General features: G+C 45.6%; 1 protein-coding gene across 1 annotated transcript in view; it reads right to left on the bottom strand.

The window, feature by feature from the left end:
* Positions 1-19,717, bottom strand: part of SGPP2 (sphingosine-1-phosphate phosphatase 2) — a 77,956-nt gene extending 58,239 nt beyond the window's left edge. Inside the window, exon 1 of the mRNA XM_045030475.1 lies at positions 19,520-19,717. Coding sequence (XP_044886410.1) covers positions 19,520-19,717 — 198 coding nt within the window. The remainder of the gene's footprint in view (positions 1-19,519) is intronic.
* Between the last annotated feature and the right edge of the window lie 240 nt (positions 19,718-19,957).

Below are 19,957 nucleotides of genomic sequence, written 5' to 3'. Positions count from 1 at the left end.
TACTTATACATATTCCAGACTTTAACTATTCAGGCTGAAGTTTCCCATGCTGGGTGCCTGCCTCAGGCTGAATGTTTTTGGAAAGTTTCTGTTAAAATGGTTCAGCCATTTCAGAGAATGAGACTAGAGAAAGTGTTATGCCCAGGTGAAATTCTTACACAACCATTTCTTTGGACAGGGCCCTGCTTCGGCGGTAATTTGGCAGCGGGGGGTCCTTCCGCCCTGGAGCAGAAGGACCCCCTGCCACCGAAGACCTGGAGCGGAAGAAGCTCTGGGGGCCCGGGCCCCGCAAGAGTTTTCTGGGGCCTCTGGAGCGAGTGAAGGACCCCGCTCCGGGGGCCCCGAAAAAATCTCATGGGGGCCCCTGCGGGGCCTGGGGCAAATTGCCCCACTTGCCCTCCCCCCCCCGGGCAGCCCTGCTCCCTGGTGGTGTGTGTTAGGGCTGACCAGAAAACAAAAATGCAGTTTTGTGAAAAACCTCTTGAGTTTTTGACACTTTTCTTTTCAATGAAAAATTAAACTAGACTGATTTGTCTAAACTGAAACTTTTCACATAAATAATCTGTTTGAACAGGAAGACTTCTCAGGTCCAAGTTGGAATGTCTGGTCTCACAGACACAGCCTCCAAGAATAGCCAATAGCCCAGCAGCTGCCGCTTCCTGCCTCCCGCATTGGCCTGGGACCGCGAACTGCAGCCAGTGGGAGCCGCGATCGGCCGAACTTGCCGACGCGGCAGATAAACAAACCGGGCCGGCCCGCCAGGGTGCTTACCCTGACGAGCCGCGAGCCACCGGTTGCCGACCCCTGAGCTAGGGCATTCACCTGGGTTCAAGTCCCTGCTCTGTAAGGGTGGGTGTCTCTCTCTTTCTCTGAAATGCCATCTTGGACCAGAGAAGCCTTCCTGACACAAATTTTGTCCAAATGTAAGTGCCTGAAAAAAGTTTGTTTTGACAAATCAATATTTTTCTAATGGGAAAAAAAGCTGAAGAGTTCCCAGCCAGCTTTAGTGCCTGATGTACCCCACAGTCAGACTACTACTGCTCCCAATTACTGTTAGCACAGGTGGCAGAGGTCGGTGCTGTGGAGGTAAAGATCCAAACACAGTTAGTGACCCAGGTTTGGATTCCAGGCAATGGAATTCCTATTTTAGTGTTTTTAAATATTAGGAAACTAAATAAACCCTAAATTAAATGAAAACATTTAGGTTGCAAAGAGAGGCACTCAAGATAGGAAGTGCTAGAACTAAGGTTACCTTAATTTGGTCCTTTCTCTTTCTGTAGTAAAGAGTGAAGCAGAATGCAGGTTAATTTGAACACATAGAACTTTATTAAACCCTGTGGGCTATTCTAATCATGGTATTGAGTTAATTCCAGCCTAACTCCTTGCATTCCCTGGTCCACTGGTGTCCCCTCAATAACAGTCCCTTCAGGGAACATGGGCCTTCTGACTCCAGTTCCACTCATGATGCATCTTCCCTATTTTAGACAGCTTAATATCAACATTAAAACAAATAATTGATGCCCAGATCCCACCTTGTCCCTTTGGCCAGAGGCCGCTAGCACAGAGCTGAGCGGGAGTCTAGTCTTTACCACAAACGCAGCAGGTTAAATAGTCTTTCAGATGGTCTGGTTTCCTGTTGAGGAGACCAAACTAGGAGTGACCTCTTTCAGTCTAGCAAACTCTTGGTAGAGTCTCCTCCCTCTTTGTGGAGGTAGCCTCCAGATGATTCTCTGTCTTTGTTCTGTGGTGATCTCTGTAGGCTTTCTCTGGGTGTTGTCTGCTGGTTTGTAAGTGTCTTCTGTTCCTTAGATCACTTGTCCCTCTTCTATAGTCACCCTGTAAGACCTGGGTGCCACTGTAACCCTCAGGATTCCCTTAGTTCACTTCACTCCTCCTGATGTTTTTTCAATGGCTGGATCCTCACAGGAATTCCTGTCTGCCTGGCCAGTAGATAAGGCTGCGATTTGGTCACGGATTCCATGACTTCCAAAGACCTCTGTGACTTCAGTCAACCCCGGCAGAGAGCTGCAAGGTCCCCTGGTGCTGCTCCAGGCAGAGGGAACCCCTGCAGCTCCTGGCTGCTGCAGGGGGACACCCACCGCTGCTGCTCTCTGGTGGGGGGGGACCCCCAGAGCTCCTGGCTGCTGGGGGGGCAGAGGGGACCCCTGCAGCTCTGCACCTCTGTGGGGGGCAGGAGAGACCCCCCAGAGGGGAGCCAGGAGCAGAGGGGGAGCTCCCAGCCCACCCGCAGCTGTCCAGGCTTCTCATTTTATCATGGATATTTTTAGTAAAAGTTAGGGACAGGTCATGGGCTTCCATGAATATTTCATGATTCACTGTGACCTGTCCGTGACTTTTACTAAAAATATCCATGGCAAAAATCTTAGTCTTACCGGTAGGTCATTGGCTAACCTGTTGTACTTTAGCGCCTGATTCTTCTCATTGTTTTCCATCTCCTCTCAGTGTTATTACCATTGTTCTGGCTGCAACAGACCTCCTCATTCATAGCAGGGTTTTGAGGCTTTGTCCGAGCATTGGACTGCTTTGGTATTCCTGTGTGCCAAAGATGCTCGCAAGAGATCTGAATCAGAAGAAACAGACTTGTGTAACACTCTTAGCAGCTTTCACAGCGGATTCCACCTTTCCATTACTCTGTGAATATGCTGGGGAGGAGGTGTGGTTGTCAAACTCCCATTTTCATGCAAGTTCCTTGAATTCTTCCAAGGCAAATTGAAGTCTGTTGTGGGTGAATACTGTGCCCAGAATGCCATCTCTCTCAGTGAGCCTTCAGTTTCCCAAACACAGACTTGCTTCCAGTATCAGATAGGGCATCAACCTCCCAAAATTTTGAATAGTGCACTGTAATCAAGGTAAATAAATCCATTCTCACTTTTTCCCATGGTCAAGTGGGTAGCTCATGTGGTAAGTCTCTGCTGGTGGCTATCACACAACTGGCAGGTTCACACCCTTCTATCATGAAGTGGAGCTGTGTATTCATTCCTAGCCTGTAAGCATACTCTTGAGCCCACATTAGACCACTGTCAATGCCCACGGGCAAGGCACATATTTTTTGCATTATCTCCTTATATAATGAGTCTGGGACAACAGGTCTCGGTCTTCAAAATATGGTTCCATTCTGCACGCTCAGCTCATCTTTAGTTTGAAAATATGGTTCTGCACCTACTGGTAGGTGGCTTTTGTCTGCTGGCCACACTGCTAGTATCATTATCTTGACTAGTAGTGAGATGTCCCTTTCCATAACTTCTTTCAATTTCATCAGCTTCACCGTTGAAACTGAGAAATAGTGCAGCACATCAATGGATTCCATGTCGTGATCTCCTTCCCACAACTCATGGATGCTGAATATATATGTCCTGCTCAGGGTGTCAACTACCACCAGCAATCATCCGGGACAATATCTGAGCTTCACCTAGTAGTGCTGGAGGTGTATCAACATGTGCTGCAATCTCTAGAGCACTCAGAAGGGGCTTTGCCATGATTGTCTCCAGGGGGTTGTGGTCTGATTGCATTAGTACTGGATAACCATAGATGTTCTGATAGAATCGCTCCTCTCCAAATACCATAGTTCCATCGTTCAATCTCTGCCAGGGCTCTGCCAGCATAAGTGGCCAACTGCTCCTGCAAAAGAGTTATACCGGTCCTTTCTCTAATGCCTCACACTGGAGTGTCAGTGGCTCTCCTAGCAGGCAGTACTTCAGGATAGGGGTATCCGTTATCATTTGGGGCTGCTGGGGACCTGCCCAGTCCCAGTCACCATCTGCGAGCTGATGTATGGATAATGCTACTGCAGCCAGGAGTTGACAGAACTTGGACAGAAATTTTATCATTCCTGTGAAGTGCTGTACCCCTTTTCACATCCACTGGAGCTGGCATATCTGACTGCCTTCATCTTGTTGGGATCTACTTTCAGTTCATCTGCTGTGAGCAGATGTTCAATGTATGTCACCTCACACTGTTTGAGTTGCATTTTTTCTGGCTTGAGGTTTGTTTTTTGTTGAGGTTTTGCAGCACAAAAGCTCGTAGCTTTGTGTCATAGTCTTGTTCTGATTCTGTATCATTGCTCCCTTCACCTTCAGTGAGGGATATCGTATGCAACTATTTTCAGCACAGGCAGTACTTCAGTGCTTGGGTGAGTCTTTTCTGAAACACTGCTGCTGCTGGGCAGCCATCTGTAATGAGCAAATGTTGTTGCAAAGGTTGTCAGTTTGCTGGATTCTTTATCCACCTGTATGTGCCAAAACCCACTCCTCACATCACAGACCCAAAGACTCTGGCTTTGGAAAGTTCTGTCAAAATGCCATCAATTGAGCGCAGTGGATGACTGTATCTTTTCAAAATCCATTCAATGGCTGTGTCTACACAGATGTGTAACTTACCTCATGGCTTCTTTACCACCATGCTACTTACCCAGGTTGTACTCTCCTCTACAGATACAATACCCAGCTCTGCAGACTTTCACATACTGGGTTACATAGTGTCGCTTGAATTTGCTTCTGTAATAAGCATACAGTTTTTTTCACTCTGGGGTCTACATCGAGTCACAGCTTTCCTTCAAGGCAACCATCAGCATTGAAAACATCCCCATATGCATTTAAAATTGTCTCCATTGTCCATGGGACTCCCCTTTTTGCTACTTGCACTGCAGCTATAAAATTCAGACACTGCACCCAGATCAGATCCATGGCTTGTATGTCTATATTCCCCAAGGAGGGTCCATGGTGCTTATCATCCACCACCACAAACTTAAGTAGATATGGTCTTATTTTTCAGGCTATTTACTATGAGGTCACATTTTCCTAGCAGCTACATTGTGCTCCCCTTGTACATTATTAGACTGAGACTGCCCTTTCTTGTGTGTGCATGAGTCCAGTTTACCCCAAAGATTCAAATTGCAGGAGGCCCCACTATCAAGCTGATATCACACAGGGTGTTTTTCCCTATTAACGTTGCATACACAGATGTTTGTTGCTTTCCTGTCCCAACAGCCTGAACCTGATTCATGATGCTGTCATTGCTGTCAGATGTACAAGAGCGGTGTGGCACCAGTCTGACAAACTCTGCTCTTGCACACATTGCTAAAATGGTTCCGCTTACCACATTCCTTGCAATGTGGTCCTGGAGTGGGGCGCTTATTTGCCAGCTCATGCACAGTACATGCACCTCACGCTGGGTATGGAACTCAGGCCACCTGCTTTCCTTTGCTGTTGTCTCACTGCATGTACGTCTGGGCGGTGGGGAGAGGTTGTGCCTCCTAGGGCTTTCATCATCTTGCGGCTTCTGCTGCAGACATGTATAAGCATCCATCTAATGTGAGATTTCCTTCCTGGCGCAGTGCTTTCACAGGTGGTGACCCCAAGTGCTACAGACTATCCTGTCCGGAATTAGTCTGTAAAGTGCCCAAATTTGTATGCAGCAGTCACTGTGCATAAGGCTCTTGCATTAGGGTCCATCCCTTCCCCTTTTGATTGGTAACTAGTGAAAAAAACCTGTGTCCTTCCATAGCTTTGTTCTGCTTTGGAGAGCAATAGGTCCTCAGGGCTTCTAGGACTGAGGCAGTGGTGAGTTTGAGTGGTGCAGACTCACCACTGTCTTGTTCCCCAATAAGGCAAAATAACAGTTTTACTTTCCTGCTGTTATCTTGCAGCATGGCCAGGTCTTACAGCTCTAACTCCTCCTTCTACTGTGGTCCATTGCTGGGCTAGGTTTGTGTCTGCAAAATCCAGGGCTTGAGAGGGTGTCAGACCAAGTTCCATAGCTCATGCTGCCAGCTGCTGCACTTCAGGGAATGAACAGTATGAGCGTGTTTCATTCACAGAGTAAAACTGAATACAGGTTAAGCTGAACAAGTGGAACTTTACTAAACCCTGTGCACTGTTCTGTCCATGTGGCTGAGTTGCTTCCAGCCTAACTTCCCCCATCCCCCACATTTTCTACTTTTCAATATGTAATATTTTCTCCTCTTAATCAGTTCTGAGATTTTCCTTCATTTCTGGTTCCACCAGAAAAAAAACACAAAACTCAGGCCTTCAATGACAAATTCATCCTTGAGCATAGTTCTTTTAGATAGAAAATTGCCAACTGATCCAACATAAAAGCTAAATTTGGAGAAGTCTATAATGATACCAACTATCTCGTCTATCAGGTCATGTGTCAGGCTAAGGACACAGCCTGTGCAAATAAGAACATCCCCCACAGCCACCTTTTCCCTGAAACTCCAGTGTGAAAACAAAGCTATTCAATGGTTTTTTTTTTATTGCTGATTAATAGCAATCTTTTGAATTGAGTTAAAGAAGCTCTGTGTGTGTGTGTGTGTGTGTAGATAGATAGATATAGATATATAGCTGTGTATATTTTTGATAAGCATGGAAGGTGCATCCCTCAGCCTCGTGGGAGGTATCCAATGTGGTGTTTGGGGTCACAAAATTTGAACAACCTTGTTATAGACTGTAGAAAATAGCATTGCAAAGAAGGCTTTCCACATTCTTAAGCACCAATTGGAAGGCAGATGCTTGTTTTGGAAGAAACAAGAAAGGAGTTGAATGATTTATTTGCTCCCTACTTGCCTTGTTACTTCCTTATTGCACAAAAGAACTTCTTCTCTGTATTTTCATTAGAGGAGAAAAACAGGTTTGTCCCATAGGCTGAGGGGTACCAAGGAGCCTACATTTGAAATGTTTTAGCAAGTCTGATTTTCCTCATTCCTCACACTACTACTGTGAGCCAAAACATCTGAAGAATGGAAAAAAACCTGTTTTAAGAAAAAGTAGATGGTAAAAACTTAAGCTATATGGAGAGAGATTACAGCATTAGACTAAAATCCCCATCATCCTGATTTCAAGATATGGCCATCCGAAGAAATTTGTGAACTCAGTTGTGCTCCAGACATCTAAAATGAAAAGATCACCAGCAGCATATTTGGACAGGAAAACTACTTGCCTTAGACCAGTGGTTCTCAATCTATTCTCTAGCAAGACCCCCTCTTCCAGCCTCCCTCCCCACACTCTTTAAATGCCTCTCATCTCACCACCCCTTTGTTTTTATTTTGGCAGGGATTGAGTGGAAAGTTGACTGGTCTATTGTGGAGAGCTGTAAGGCTGCAAGTTACTTGAGGAGAGCCTGAGGGGGAATGCATACACTCGCCTTTTCTAATATGTCCAGGTGTTTGCTATTTCTCAGTTTGTTGGCTTTTTGTGGGTGACACAATGCAACTATGTAAGAGGATCATCTTCATTCACTGGTAGAAAAACCAGCATGCAAGGCAAAGGTTTGGGGGTGGTGGTTGTGACTTTGAGAGAACTTTCTGTATTTAAAAACAAACAATGTTTTGGCTTCAGAAGTCAAATCTAAGCTTGAAATTTCACTATGAAAGTTTGTCATTTGCTACCAACTGTTATGTATATTTAGCCTGTGGCTCAATTAATATTGTTCATTTGCCTATCACACAAGGGTTTTTTTTTCCATGACAATTTGATGAGTGGCACAAGGCAGCAAGATTTCAGAGAAACCAGCAAGGCAAAATTTGATAGTGTCAAATTAGTTACCTACCTGAAAGTGGAAATGTATTTCCTCCACTGTAGTGCAACAAATTTTGTAAGTTCATTGATATGGGTGAGGGGAAAATTGGTTTCCTTTGCAGCTGAATTTAAAATCCTAAATCAAAATATTTTTCTGTGCTTGGACTAAGTAAAGCTTTAACATGGTTTAGGAAGATGGTCGTGGTCCCAGGTAGACTCTCCTGGGCAAAGCCATGTTATTACCAGGTTAGTGAACTATGCTTTAATTTTAGCTGTGACAGTAGCATTGATGTGCATTAACTTCATATACAGTAAGAGTGATCCATTGTTGATGATGGTTATAGACAGCAACATAGGTGCTGGAACTAAAGCCTGGTCTACACTAGGCGTTTAAATCGGTTTTAGGAGCGTAAAACCGATTTAACGCCACAACCGTCCACACTAGGAGGCACCTTATATCGATTTTAATGGCTCTTTAAACCGGTTTCTGTACTCCTCCCTAACGAGAGGAGTAACGCTAGTATCGATATTACCATATCGGATTAGGGTTAGTGTGGCCGCTGATCGACGGTATTGGCCTCCGGGCGGTATCCCACAGTGCACCAGTGACCGCTCTGGACAGCATTCTGAACTTGGATGCACTGGCCAGGTAGACAGGAAAAGCCCCGCGAAGTTTTGAAATTCATTTCCTGCTTCCCCAGCGTGGAGAGCTCATCAGCACAGGTGACCACGCACAGCTCATCAGCACAGTTAACAATGCAGTCTCCTGAGAATCGTAAAAGAGCCCCAGCATGGACTGCACGGGAGGTACTGGATCTGATCGCTATCTGGGGAGAGGATTCAGTGCTAACAGAACTGCGTTCCAAAAGACGAAATGAAAAAGTATTTGAAAGAATTTCTAAGGCTATGACGGATAAAGGCCACAGCAGGGACTCAGTGCAGTGCAGAGTGAAAGTTAAGGAGCTCAGACAAGCCTACCAGAAAACCAAAGAAGCAAACGGAAGGTCCGGGGCAGGTCGAAAAACATGCCGCTTCTACGCTGAGCTGCATGCAATTTTAGGGGGCTGCGCCACAAGTACCCCACCCCTGATCGTGGATTCCGAGGTGGGGGTTGTAATCTCTGCCATGGCTGAGGATTATGCAGAAGGGGAAGATGAAGATGAAGAAGAGGAGGAAGACCTAGCAGAGAGCACACAGCACTCTGTGAGCCCCAGCAGCCAGGAGCTTTTTCTCACCCTGACGGAATTACCGTCCTCCCAGCCCTCACAAGCCACTATCCCAGACAATGACGCCATGGAAGGGAGCTCTGGTGAGTGTACCTTTGCAAATAGCAAACATTGTTTTTTAAGCAAGCCTTTTTTAATGATTGATTTGCCCTGAGGATTTGGGATGCATTCGCAGACAGTATAGTTACTTAGAAAAGTTTGTTAACATGTCCGGGGATTGAGAGGAAATCCTCCAGGGACATCTCGATGAAGCACTCCTGTAGGTACTCCAGAAGCCTTTGCAGAAGGTTTCTGGGCAAGGCAGCCTTGTTCCGCCCACCATGGTAGGACACTTTACCACGCCATGCATGTAGCAAGTAATCAGGTATCATTGCGTGGCAAAGCATAGCAGCGTATGGTCCCGGTGACTGCTGGCATTCAAGAAGCATTCGCTCTTTATCTTGTTCTGTTATCCTCAGCAAAGTGATATCGTTCAGGATAACCTGGTTAAAAATCAGGAATTTAAGTAAGGGGGGTGGCCATTTTTCTACTGGGTTCGTGGACTGCAGCAGCTTAAAAAAAAAACTTTCCTGCACGTAGCGAAGCGGGGGGAGGGGAGGAGTGAAGTGCTGATGATCTTTTCTGTGTTTGGTCACCGGCGATCTTCCCCAAGCTACTAGACACGCAGTGGGTGGGGGGGTGGGAAGGTTGTTGATTAGCAGGGAGCTAGCGTGGTATTAGCCATGCGTTGGGGGGGAGGGGTAAATCACTACAGAAGCTGAAAGACAGTGGCTTACCATGGCCGCATGCAAGCTGAATTCTGATGCCTGGACCTGTGTCTGTGAGATCTGTAACTCCAGAGCTGCAAGCACTCACTATTAAGATGAAAAATGCAACCTTGTAGGGAAATCACATGTGCTAGGTGAATAGTGCTGTTCACTGTGAAAGAGTATAACCATTGTTCTGTAAAATGTATCTTTCTAAATATTTATCTCCCTCATGCAGCTGCAAATTTTTCAACCATCCCTCCTCCATCCCAAAGGCTAGCACAGATAAGGCGGAGGAAAAAGAAGACGCGAGATGAGATGTTCTCGGATATTATGGAAATTACACGCAATGAAAGAGCTCATCTGAATGAGTGGAAGGACGTGGTATCAAATTACAGGAAAGAGGCCAGTGAACGTGAGGACAGGAGGGATGAACGTGAGGACAGGAGGGACAACTGAGATGAGAGGTGGCGGCAGGAAGACCGGCAGGAAAATCAGCGGTGGCGGCAGGAAGATCAGCGGTGGCGGGATGCAACTCTGGGGCTGCTGCGTGATCAAACTGACATGCTCCGGCGTCTTGTGGAGCTTCAGGAACGGCAGCAGGATCACAGAGTGCCACTGCAGCCCCTGTATAACCACCCTCAACCCTCACCATGTTCCACATCCTCCTCACCCAGACGTGTAAGAACGCGTGGGGGGAGGCTCCGTGCACCCGCCCACTCCACCCCCGTGGACAGCCCAACCAGAAGGATGTCGTTACTGTGAATTTTTTTTAATGGCCTTCTCCATCCCTCCTATCCTCCTCCCAAACCACACCCTTACTTCTCTCCCTCTTTTTATAATGAATCAATAAAGAATTCATGCTTTTTAAATATATGTGACTTTATTTGCATAAGTAAGCTGTACTCTAAGGGGGAGGGGGAGTTGCTTACAGGGACTGAGTCAATCAAGGGGGTTGGGTGTTCATCAACAAACACAGCAGTCACACTCTACCCTGGCCATTGATGAAGCTCGTTTTCAAAGCTTCTCTGATGCGCACCGCTTCCTGGTGTGCTCTTCTAATCTCCCTGGTGTCTGGCTGCGCGTAATCAGCGGCCAGGTGATTTGCCTCAGCCTCCCACCCTGCCATAAAGGTCTCCCCCTTACTCTCACAGGGATTGTGGAGAATACAGCAAGCAGTAATAACATAGGGGACATTGGTTTGGCTGAGGTCTGAGCGAGTCAGTAATGTCCGCCAGCGCGCCTTTAAACGGCCAAATGCACATTCCACCACCATTCTGCACTTGCTCAGCCTGTAATTGAACAGATCCTGACCACTGTCCAGGCTGCCTGTGTATGGCTTCATGAGCCATGGCATCAAGGGGTAGGCTGGGTCCCCCAGGATAACGACAGGCATTTCAACATCCCCAACTGTTATTTTCTGGTCTGGGAAGTAATTCCCTTGCTGCAGCCGTTTAAACAGAGTAGTGCTTCTGAAGACGCGAGCGTCATGAACCCTCCCTGGCCATCCCACGTGGATGTTTGTGAAACGTCCCTTGTGATCTACCAGTGCTAGCAGCACCATTGAAAAGTACCCCTTCCGGTTTACGTACTGGGTGCCCTGGCGCTGCGGTGCCAAGATAGGGATATGGGTTCCATCTATCGCCCCCCCACAGTTAGGGAATCCCAGTGCAGCAAAGCCATCCACTATGGCCTGCACATTTCCCAGAGTCACAACCTTTCGTAGCAGCAGCTTAGTGATTGCTTTGGCTACTTGCATCACAGCAGCCCCCACAGTAGATTTTCCAACTCCAAATTGATTCCCGACTAACCGGTAGCTGTCTGGCGTTGCAAGCTTCCACAGGGCTATCGCCACTCGCTTCTCTACTGTGAGGGCTGCTCTCATCTTGGTATTATGGCGTTTCAGGGCAGGGGCAAGCAAGTCACAAAGTTCCATGAAAGTGCCCTTACGCATGCGAAAGTTTCGCAGCCACTGGGAATCGTCCCACACCTGCAACACAATGCGGTCCCACCAGTCAGTGCTTGTTTCCCGGGCCCAAAATCGGCATTCAATGGATAGAATCTGTCCCATTACCATCAGGATCTCCAAAGCGCAGGGGCCCGCGGTTTGAGAGAATTCTGTGTCTATGTCCTCATCACTGTCATCGCCGCGCAGCGATATCCGCCGCCTCCTCGCCTCGGATTGAAGGTCCTGGTTCACCATAGACTGCACGAGAGTGCGCGAGGTGTTTAAAACATTCACGATTGCGGTATTGAGCTGAGCAGGCTCCATGCTTGCTGTGCTATGGCGTCTGCACAGTTCACCAAGCAAAAAAGGCGCGAAACGGTTGTCTGCTGCTCAGGGAGGGAGGGGTGAGGCTGTACCCAGAACCACCCGCGACAATGATTTTTGCCCCATCAGGCACTGGGATCTCAACCCGGAAATGCCAAGGGGCGGGGGAGGCTGCGGGAACTATGGGATAGCTACGGGATAGCTACCCACAGTGCAACGCTCCAGAAATCGACGCTAGCCTCGGACCATGGACGCACACCACCGATTTAATGTGTTTAGTGTGGCCGCGCGCACTCGATTTTATAAAATCTGTTTTACAAAACCGGTTTATGCAAATTCGGAATAGTCCCGTAGTGTAGACGTACCCTAAGAGTACTGCAGCACCCCCTGGCTTGAAGTAGTTTCCATCATATACAGGATTTACAGTTTGGTTCAATGGCTCTCAGCACCCCCACTATAAAAACTGTTCCAGCATCACTGAAAGCAAGTCCTTCCTTCACTCTTAGCAACATCATTAGTGGCTAGTGTAGACCAGCCCAAACTGATTCAAAAAGTTATAGGAAGTGTCACTGAGGCTAAGAGAGCAGTAGTTAGCACCCACTGTCAGTAATGAGTTATCTACCTACTATCTAGAGACCCTAATGATCTATCAACACTGAAGAGAAGCTATTAGAACCACAAATTCAGGCACCTGCAAAGGTGGCTAGACCCTTCACATCCAGGAATGCTCATAACTACACAGTTCTGCCAATAGCACTGAGTGCACCTTCATCAAAGCTTAACAATACATCAATTCACTACACATCAGCATGCTGCCAGGTTCGAGAAAAACTGGCATTGCAGGTGCACTGTTGTAACTGAACCTCCAAGTTCCTTCCCCCGATGCTTAGAGCATTGTATCATCTTCTCCACACAGCAGCTCCTTTCCCCCTTTTAAACAGGCTAATCCTAAAGACGGAACTCTGTCATCACTGAACAGTGCTTATTGGAAACAGACCACGGAATGCAATGCAAATGTTTAATGCATATTTTAATACAGTATAATTGGACTGGTGAAAGCCATGGTATTATCTTCTCCTGTAAAATGAAAAATGACACTGATTAGACTCCTCTTACATACTACATAAAAGAGGGCAGGGAAGGAGAGAATGTAGTTTGATATTGCAACATTAAAAACTTATCTTAATATGAATCAGAACTGGTAGACATCAGGTAACTGACTGCAGCAATTTCCGCATCCCAGACACCTTCCAGAAAAACAACAAAAGGAACATAGCTGACCTCCAGCAAGACAAACAACAAAACTGTCACTAAACAATGACCTACACATGGTTGCGCCAGATAAACTAAACCATTTTTAAACCAGTGCAAATCCCTATATGTAACTTTTATTTATGTTTAAACCTGGATTTAAATTTAACTAGTGTAGGTAGATTTAAATATGCAAGCTACACAGAACTATTTTAAACAGGTGTTTCCTACAAAGGGTTTTGCACCAGATTAAGCTAAATTGTTCTTCGCCAATTTTAATTAAGCCTGGTGCAACTTGTGCATGTGTAAACGAGGCTTAAGCAACACTACCCACCCAACCTTAAGAAATCCTAGACCTCAGTCTTACCAGCAGGTGAGACTCTAGCACTCAGCAATCCTTCCCGAGATGAGTAGTGTCTTGTAGGGACCATTACCACATCTGGCAAGGAGAAAAGAATAACTTGTTGGGGTCAGATGACTTTCCCAAGAAGGTCCTTTTTTCCTCTAGACTTGTCCTGTATAATCCATTTCTGTGAATCTCTGGAATATGGGGGGAGAATGACATATGAGAAACCATTAACTCAGCTACAAGGCAGAAAACATAAGCATAAAAGATTAAGACATTCAGTAAAATTACATAAAAATCAAGTAACTTACCTCCTCCACTAGCAATGCCTGCTGTAATTGTTGCCAGGATTCCAGGACTACAGATTTGGTGTTAGGATGAGAAGACAATGGTGTCCAAGGACAGGAAAGAAGATGAACAATGGCCCTGGCAGTGGTGGACTGTGATGAGTCCACCCTTCAGTAAAGGTTTAGATTACCATACACTTGCCATTGTTACTAGTGTTTGGTAGTCTGACTTTGTGGCTGGTTCACAGAGGATAGCCACCTATGGCTGGTCCCAACTAACAAATTTAGTCTTTTAACTCAACTCATAGAGGTCTGTGCTTTGGAACTAGAGGTCCTGTATTCAGTGCCCACTGACAACCCCTCCAGGGAATTGTTACACACATACTTCCCTTGAAGAATCTTAGATGCAATTCAAGACTTCAATCCTCATGTTCAAAGTCCTCCACAGGACTGGCCCAAGTTACCTAAGGGACCCTCTCCCCTTATTCTGCATGATTAAAACTTCCCATAACAGCTGCTTTCCACAGAAACAATGGAACCATCAACCTTGATGAGAACAAAAATTGGGTACATACCAAAGGGACAAGTTTCCTAAGGAGACACAGTGGGTTGACAATAGCTAAGAAAGGACAGGACGAATAGACAGGTTGGGCCCCCGATTTTCAGCAGTGCTAATCTGCAGGTGCTCAGCAGCCCCTCAGGGGAAAAAAAAATCAGGCACCAGGTTTCTCCAGCAGCACACTCAAATCTGAGGCTGGTTTTTAAAAATGTGGACTAAATTACAGCAGTTGTATCTCCTTGCCCTATCCAGCTAGGGGAGTTTTTCTTTGCTCTTGTTTTGCTGATGGAGCAAGAAAAAGTGCCACATTTGAGGCCTGAAAGCCCATCTTGAAATAAGACCTTTATATAGCAAAGCATCTGTTTGAATTTCAAAAGGGTAAGGAAGTATATTGGGGGAGGACAGATGCTAAAAATCTATTGTGTGTGTATTTAAAAAAAAAAAAAGGCATTTCAGATTCCAAAACATGATCTAGCTACCTTTACATTAAGCAATATCTTAGTCTGCAAGTAGTCATTGATTACTGCATTTATTTGGCTGCAATGCATCTAGCATTAACAGATGTGCAATTTCTTCTAGCCCATTCCAGCTATGGACAGATTTCATCTATACTAAGGTCAACTTACAAGACCCCTACTAAGAGTATATCTTTATCAGAGGTCAGCACTATATTCACTTACCAAAAAAAACAGAGAGAGAGAGAGACAGGCTGCTACCAATATGGAAACATTATACCAGTCAGGAGTCCTTTAGACAATTAATGTATCTACAGAGTAAATATAGATATCCTTCCAGAGTTCAATGAGATGCCCTTGAGCATCTGTTGAAATGTTAAGACATCAAACATTCATTCAAACCATTTATTGGGGATATTTATAACAATAATTTAGGGATATGTAAGAAATATAACTTACAAGAAATGTAGGAAGAACTTTATCTGAGCTTATCTACAGAAGAAGGAATCATCCAGAAATTGGGACACCGTTGGTAAGCAAAGGGAACCTTATTTTTTAAAATGCAGTCAGTTTGTCTAGAGCCTCCATTTGATTTGGAATCTGAACACTTACTTGCAAAAATAACATGGGGCAAGTTTTTCAGAGGATTGTCATGTTTTTGTGTTCAACTGCCAGAGACTTCAGAAAATCTCATGACTAAACTCCCTAAAAGCAAAAAAATTCAGAAATGAATCCTCAGTCTGTTACACTAAAACCACAAAAGGAAATCAGGAACTATTAAAGGTTGGTTGGCCCCGGAGTAATCAAGACTAGGGGCAAGTCTACACTACAGTGCTACATCGGCGCAGCTGCACCACGATAGCGCGTCTGGTGAAGATGCACTATGCCAACGAGAGCGTTCTCCTGTCGGCATAATTACTCCACTTTGACAATAAGCAGAAGCTATGTCATTGGGAGAGTGTCTCCTGCTGGCATAGTGCCGCTGTAGCTTGGGGGAGGGGCTTTTTCACATCCCTGAGCAACATAAGTTAGAGCGACTTAAGCAGTAGTGTAGACCTGACCCTAGGAAATGTTTAAGCACCTCTATTACTAAAGCTCCTCATCTCTTCCAATCCCTTCCAAAGACCACATCCATCTTTAGGTATTTATCTTCATAACGCTTCTGCAAGGCTGAGAAGCACTATTAGCCCCATTTTATAGATGGTGAGGTGATGTACCAAAAAAAAAAGTGAGACTTGGCCAAAGTCTCTCACAGACTGTAGCAAAGCAGGGAACTGAATCCTGATCTTCTACATTTCAGGATAGCATCCTAACTACCATGTTATCCTTCCTCTACCTTTTGTTTGCAGAATCTGAAACAATAAGTCAGAGGTGTGAACTGATCCATTCATCTCAGTGTGTATTAACTCAGAAAACCAATTATTTTAAATGTCAACATAGTTATAAAACTTTCTCTGACATTTAAAATAACTTTCTCTGTATTAACTATTTCTGGAAGGGAGGATCCTATTATAAAGATCTGCATAATTTACTGTAACTGCAGACCATTTGGCACTACAAGTGAGCAGACTTGGAAGAGTACCATGAATGAGTCTTCCTGACCTTCCAATCAAGTAAGAGCCAAGCAGAGACCAATTGGGTAGCTGAGGCCCTCCAAAGGGAAGCTGAGCGCAAGAAGCCTCTAGGAAGAAAAGCCATGCAGGGAGAAATAACAGACCCCACACATTTAGACCCCAGTGAAAGGAAGCTAAGCCCAAAGAACTAAGAGCATGAGTGAGCATACTTGGAACACTTGCACAATTTCAGGTGGGTGAATTTATTTTGTGAGTTGAGCTTGAAAGATTACAACTCCAAGTACACACACTGCCCTTCCTGAATGACCTGTAACAAATCCAGTTTGATGCAATGGGAGACAAGCAAGTCATGAAAACTGTACGTGCACACTGCACCATACTCTTCCTGAACTTTTTGTGTGTGATAATACAAATGCATAAGACTAAATAGGTACATTGTAAATTTCAATATTTCAGTGCTTTTCTTGCTTGGGCAAGAGCAGAGAAAGCAAGGAAAGCACAACCTGTATGCAGCCACACTCATAATGGACAGTGCTGACTAACTTAGACTAATTACACTTTGGGGTTAGCGGCATTGTAGCTACTCCAATGGAGACCTCTAGTGAGTTGTATCAGTCTTGCTCAGTGACCTTAGGCAGTTCTTGCTGGCTGCAATCTAGAAGGGGTCTAGAAGCAACAGGAGTATCAACATCTCTCAATTATAATAATAGTTGGAGGGAGACAACAGCCTTCTTAAAAATTAAGGTAACTCAGACAACATCTCTCCTCAGAATGCTTCTTTTAAATTTAGAATTGGAATAAGAACTTCTTGAATTAGTCTCCCTAGTTAGTGCTGTGCACCTCATTGACTCAGGCTCTATTTTTAATTAAGAAGTCGTCACTCTGATTTTCACTTTAAAAATTCTCCTCTATAATTTGTCATCTATCCCCACTCCAGCTCTTTAGTTCCCTTTTCTGGCTATCACTATTAGAGATTGTGTATATACACATTTGCACTAGTTTAATTCAACCAATTTAGTTGAAGAAAACGCCTGTGCTGAGAGACATTTAACCAATTTTAAAATCAATATCCATTTAGGTTGAATGACTTTACAGGAGCAAGCAAAACAGATATAAGCTGGGTTTAGACTGATGTGTCTACACAAAGTTGCACTGATTTAGCGAAATGTTTAAAAATCACACAGTTAGTTAAACTGGTGCAACTTTGTGTTTAGACCAAACCTTTATTTACATTCTATTCTGTTCTCCCCATCCCCCAGCTGCTTAACATTTATCGTATATCTATATATCAATGACTGGCTTTTTGACCTGTTAGACAACCTCTTACTTATGGGGTCAGATCCTCTGCCATGTAAATTTGCATCACTCTATTGACCTCAATGAAGTTATGCCAGTTCACACCAGCTGAGGATCTGGCCATGATATCTTTCTAACTTCTACACAGAAACCAGCTCTATTTATCTCCTTTCCCAACACCACTTTTTCTTCATAACATCCCCAGTACTTTTCCTTGTTATCCACCTTTCCTTCTTCTGACATAAACTGACAACCTTGGCCATGCTCCACAGATCATATTTTCTTCAAATCTTTTTTAAAAAAAATAGATAAAATGAAAACCAGACAAGTTTTATAAACAGCGGTATCCTTAGGTGATTTGAAGCTTCAGATTCATCAATAACCCCGTGATCTAAGCATAGGCACTATTACCACCTTAATTTCAGGAAGTGGCACTTCAGGGGAACTTTTTACATTTTAGTACGTCCTTCAACTTTTCCACATTTGATGCTTCTTCAGGGGGGTATCCCACCAGCAGCAAGTGCCACAACCTTTCTATTTGTTCAGACATAGCCAGCCAGCATTCCATCTGTTTTGCAGTTTGTACACAGACAGCACTGGTCTTATTTTCTGCTTTAAGCTGTACAGAAGTCACCGCTGTCTTTGATCAGTTTGTATTACTAGAACATTAGCCCTGTCCATGACAACAAATAACAGCATAAACACAAGAAAGCAAATCATGAATGCAAATCTAAACTCTAGGCTGGAATCAACTAAGAATCTGATCATACAATTTCAGATGTGAAATTCATTTACTCATGCTTGTTTTTGAAAGTCACTAGCATAAACAGACCTAGCAAATTATAAGAATAAAGTTTACTTTGATTTAGAAAGTAGTTTGCAACAATTATACAAGGTTTAATATGTACTTTTTGTCTGGGTAGCTAATGACTGCAAGAGTCAAATGACACTGTTTACCTCGTATGTACAAAACTAAGTCACTGAGAGAAATATTAAAAAGCAAATTTCAGTTGTTGTACAAAGGGCCTGATCCTGCAAGCTTAGGCCAGTCATAACTCCCATTGACTTTGCCTAAGTAAAGGCTGAAGGTTCTTCCTAACAGTGTCTGTATTGGTAAATTAAAAGTCTTCCCATGTGCCTCTCCTTGATTTACTCAAGCTTGAATAATTGTGATTTTTTTTCCCCCTCACATTGTTTCCCATCCACTTGCAAATTCATCACCTGTTTCTCCAGGTAAGTTTATAGGAAGGGTACAAAAAGGTCTCTTTTTTTTTTTAATGTAACAATTGCAATCTTAGGCCCTGATCCAATAACTGGATCCATAGGGAGAGCCTTTATGCCCCACACAGAGCCCCACTGAGTTCAAGGGGACTGCCAAAATGAATGCGACTGCAAGATTTAAAGGGGTTACACCCTTTGGTATCAGTGTGTGTAAAGTAGAACTGATCAGACAATGGAAATATAACCAGAACCTCTTTCACTTTCATTTGAAATTTCATTTTCTAACTGTCTGACTCACTCTTGCTTTTAGTGACCCCTACAGTCCCTCAGGGCCCCTTTCCAAAGTTCCCAGGCCCCTAGTAAAGCTTCACCCTTTTAAATCATCATGAATTTCTGCATCCACCTACACGAGAGTAAAGTACCCTCTAACAGCCCAAGGTTATTAAGGAATTCCCCTAAGGGTACAGACCCCCTTTCACTCTCTTTGGACTCCGGAGTAAGGGAGGGAAAGCAGAGAAGGAGATCAGTGAAACACTCCCCTCCCCCCAGATTGCAAGAGAAATGAGGTGGGGGAATATAGAAACCCATAAATATCCCAAAGCCACTGATGCCCCAGGAGGGGGGAGGGGGGTAATGGGACCGCTCCCCTCCCCCCCCTTTACCCCACCAGGGGAAGTGGGGGGCTGAGAAGACGCTGCTGAGCCTGCCGGGCTGGGGCGGGGGCTTCCCTGGTGCCGGGCTGGGGAGTTACCTGCGGCTGGGGGCTGCTCTTCACACCGTTGGCCTCTGGCAGCCGCTGCCGGGCGGGGCTGCCCCGGGGGCAGGTGTCCCGGGCCGGGACATGGTCCCCATCGCCGGCTCCTTCCTCCGCGGCGGGGAAGAGCCCGCAGCAGCGCTGGAAGCGGGCGACGGGCTGGGAGCTGCGGAGCCTGCGGAGCACCCGGGCCATGCTCCAGGAAGCGAGCGCCTGAGCTGTCTGCGCGCCCCGGCCGACCCGGCACAGGCAGCACCCCAGGCCGGCGGCCGCGGGTCACGGAACAGGTGCAGCCGCCTGCCCCGGCCCGAGCTCCGCCCCGCGCAGGTGGCCTCCCCCGCCCGGCCACAGGGCCGACCGCGGCGTTCCAGCCCCGTCCGGCTCCGCACAGGCGGCAGCGCCCGCGCCGCACCCGGCATGGGGTGTGTGCGCCCT

Source organism: Mauremys mutica, chromosome 9 (genome assembly GCF_020497125.1).
Source record: "Mauremys mutica isolate MM-2020 ecotype Southern chromosome 9, ASM2049712v1, whole genome shotgun sequence".
Lineage (NCBI taxonomy): Eukaryota > Metazoa > Chordata > Testudines > Geoemydidae > Mauremys > Mauremys mutica.
Note: the sequence above shows the minus strand (reverse complement) of the source record. Positions and strands in the feature narration are given on the sequence as shown.